General features: G+C 35.6%; 1 protein-coding gene across 1 annotated transcript; it reads left to right on the top strand.

Annotated features, from left to right (window-relative positions):
* Positions 1–2281: 2281 nt before the first annotated feature.
* LOC132637111 (NAC domain-containing protein 41-like) lies at positions 2282–3046 on the top strand. The gene has a single exon (XM_060354254.1). It carries the CDS (start codon positions 2282–2284, stop codon positions 3044–3046), a length of 765 nt encoding a protein of 254 aa, XP_060210237.1.
* Positions 3047–3959: the final 913 nt, after the last annotated feature.

The following is a 3959-nucleotide window of genomic DNA, read 5'->3' as shown; positions in this document are numbered from 1 at the left end:
GGAAAGAAAGGAGCATTAACTACTATAGATAACTAAGATAACCAAAGTACAAAAGCCCAACAAATATAAGCAGCAATCAAATGACAATAAACAAATGAGCAAAACTACAACTACTATATGGTGAAAGGATTAGCCACATAGCCTTCTATCATAATCTGAGTCCTCCATAACCTCCTATCTAAGGTTATGTCCTCGGTGAGCTGAAACTGTGTCATATCCTGTCTAATCACCTCTCCCCAATACTTCTTCGGCCTCCCTTTGCCTTTCCTGAAACCGTCCATAGCCAACCTCTCACACCTCCGCACTGGGGCATCTGTGTCTCTCCTCTTCACATGCCCAAACCATCTCAGTCTCGCTTCCCGCATCTTGTCGTCCACCGATGCCACTCCCACCTTGTCTCGGATATCTTCATTCCTAATTCTATCCCTCCTAGTGTTCCCACACATCCACCGCAGCATTTGCATTTCCGCGACTTTCATCTTCTGAACGTGAAATTTCTTGACTGGCCAACACTCCGCCCCGTAGAACTCGCTCGGTCTAACCACCACTTTGTAGAACTCGCCTTTAAGTTTTGGTGGCACTTTCTTATCACACAGCACTCCGGAGGCGAGCCTCCATTTCATCCACCCTGCACCAATACGATGTGAAACATCGTCGTCGATATCCCCATCTCCCTATATAATAGACCCAAGATACTTGAAACTTCCTTTCTTTTGAATGGCCTGGGTACCAAGCCTCACTTCCTAGTGACATCATTTCTTTTAAATATTTTTGGGTTCTCTAGTCAACATCATGTTTATGGGAGGTTTTACTGGGTAACGGAGTGACTCTTTGGCTTAAGTTAGGCATAATATATTCCCCCGTCTCAATTTATTTGTCTTGCTTTCCTTTTTAGTCTGTTTCAAAAATCAATGAATTCTTTACCCCCAAACATCCTACATGTCATATTTAAGACCACAAAATTTAAAAAACAATTTAATACATTACACATTATTAATTTTAAAAACATAATATTCAAAAGTCTTATTTATTTTCTTAAAATCTACGCCAAGTCAAACTAAAACAAAGAAAATTCAAGTGGAGGAAATAATAGTTATTCTGAGCTGTAGATGTTAAATTTTCTCCTGTTTATTTAAGAGCATGCACTAGATTATATATTAGTACCTCAAAAATCAAAAGTTATGCAATTAAGACAATGTTAACGGATTATTTGATTGTTTATCTTTGCACATTCAGATTCAGCAATATCCAATTAGATTGAGCTTAAATTATCAAATTACTGACCTAGTGATCAATTTTTGTTGTTTACAAGAATTTGTACTCCAATAGAAAATTATACTGAATGAATCAGAATACACGTGCAACCAAGGAAACTAGTTAGGGGAAATAAGTGAAAAGCTCTAAACCTTCCTATTTACTCCCGCCGTTTCATTTTACTGCCCATGTTGACTATGCACACCTTTTAAGAAAGTTTTTATTAAGGGTGTATTTTACTAAACTAATGTTATAAGATTAATGATGTTTTAAAATTCTAAATTTGACTACTAATATTTTATGTAGGTATTTAATACTAAGGGAGGAAAAAGTAATAAAACTTTCTTGATAATTTGTTAAAATGGACAAGTAAAGAGAAAAATTTATTTTAGCAGTAAAATTAAACAGAGAGTAGTATAAGTTTCTAATTAAGTCCCATGTAAGATTTATTTATGAGTTAAAAATGAACCAATATACCTCCGGAATTTTTGAAAGCGGTAGCCTCTCTTTGCATTCTTTTTTGAATTACAGATCCTCATTAGTCATTAATGATAGAAATTTTGACATAGAAAGTATACTCATCATAGGCTCGCCGCCAATTAGAAAAACAAATTGTAATAGGGAATATTCCCTCCATCTAATTGGCTCAAAAGAAACCCTAAGAAACATTCCAGAAAATACTCATGCATGGTGATCCTTCTCCACGTATCACGTCCCATCGCTAATGGAAATTAGGAAGCAAATCATGCATGATAAATACGCTACAAAACCTAAAAACTGAAACCTTTTCTACTAGATTTAGGAAACAAAATGCTTTAGCTCCAAGTAAGAAATATATATATATATATATATATATATATATATATATATATATATAGTAGCTCTAAGAACCATTCTACCATTCACAAACTAAGTTACGTTCTTCACCATCAAGAGTGTTACAAGTAACTAGCTAGGGTTTTAGGAACTACATTAATTAGGAACTACATTAATCTTTTGCCTCCATTCAATTCGCAGCACTAAAACAATGGCAGCATACTCATGTGATCATCAAGCTAAGGGACCTTCTTCTCGACGTCCAATGGGCTTTCGTTTTCACCCTACGAACAAAGAACTATTGAAGTATCTGTCAGGGTTTGTACGTGACAAGCCACTTCCCGAGCAGTATCAACTCATGCAGCAGGTTGATCTTTACGCCAACAAGGAGCCATGGCAGATTTTTGATGAGGGCACTAACAACAACACTCGTTACTTGATCACTCCGCAAAAGAAAGAGAAACCTGAGTGGAAAAGATTTTCACGAACAGTGGGGAAGGGAACATGGAAGCCACAAGGCAAAGGGAAAGAAGTGTTTGATGATAAAGGGAGACTCATGGGATATGTCAAGAGTTTGAAGTACATCCATCGGGCTAACAAATCGTCGAACAACGCTAACGGCGAGTGGTTGATGACTGAGTACTCTCTTTATAATGGATATCTGGATGCTAAGGAAAGTAAGAAAAAGGGTTACGTAATTTGTAAGATCAAGAAGAAGGAAAAATCCGGTGATAAGAAAAAAGGAAACAATAATAACGATGCAAATATGAAAGACATAGACGAATACATCGATTCCGTTCTGCAAGAAGAAGTTGAAGAAGACATTAATGCAAGAACATCGAATGATGATATAGGACTAGCTGCACAAGATGATTATCAGGAGAACAATATCGAATACCTAGAGGGAGACCAAGTTGAAGACCATGTACTTGCTCTGTTAGATGATATTGATCTAGAGGCTCTCGACTTTGTGTAGATCTATGTTTTGCTACGTAGTTTTATTATAAGTTTGATCCCTAGCTATTAATTTGATAAAGTCAGAAGCTTGTAAAATGTTTCTCAATTTACGACTATCAATATATTCTGAACTTTTAATTCTTACGTTTTTTAAATTAAATTTGTAACTGGTGACCTTTCCGTTGTTAATAACAGTAGTTTCTCAGATTTTTTCGTTATTCCTGTTTTTTTCTCTAAGATATAGTACTTGTTTATTTGTGTCCTGCAATGGAGGCCATTGCAGCTAAGCTACATAGTATTAGTTTTAGCCGCTTGAGAAGAGCAGTGTGTGTGTGTATCGAATCGATTTCACCTTCTGATGCTAATGTCATCTAATTATTACTATAGTTCCTTTTACATTTGGTAACTATATATAAATACAAGTAAATTCTAGTTCCAATCTGGACTGTACGTGACAACAGATGGTATATTTAGCTGTAAATCAGCCTGAAGTAATCTGAGACAGAGACCCAAAGCTTCCCTTATTTAGCTCCTGTTGTGTTGCTGCTAGTATGGAAAATGAAGACCATCTTTTTATTAATAGCATGATTGCCAGATGAGTTTTACTTTTCTTCAAACAGATCTCTGGGATCAGGGGAAGCCAAAATAATACTCTGTCCCAATTTATATGACACATTTCGCTTTTCTAGGGTCAAACCGCAATTAGTTCTATGCCCTTGAAATATTTAAATATTTTAAATTGGTGATTATTGTGACTTATAGTACTTTTTATGTAGTTTCTAAATATATAAAATATTTTTCAAAAAACTTAAAGATTTTATGTCCGAATTCACTGTCAAAATAAAGAAATTGAACTCTTAAAATCCGAACTATGTCATATACATTGGGACAGAGGGAGTGTCAGACAAATGGTTATTACATGGTGGATGGAG

Source organism: Lycium barbarum, chromosome 4, assembly GCF_019175385.1.
Source record: "Lycium barbarum isolate Lr01 chromosome 4, ASM1917538v2, whole genome shotgun sequence".
Taxonomy (NCBI): domain Eukaryota; kingdom Viridiplantae; phylum Streptophyta; class Magnoliopsida; order Solanales; family Solanaceae; genus Lycium; species Lycium barbarum.
Note: the sequence above shows the minus strand (reverse complement) of the source record. Positions and strands in the feature narration are given on the sequence as shown.

Coding starts and splice junctions, on each gene's coding strand:
- LOC132637111 (XM_060354254.1), top strand. CDS start 2,282: ATGGCAGCATACTCATGTGATCATCAAGCTAAGGGACCTTCTTCTCGA.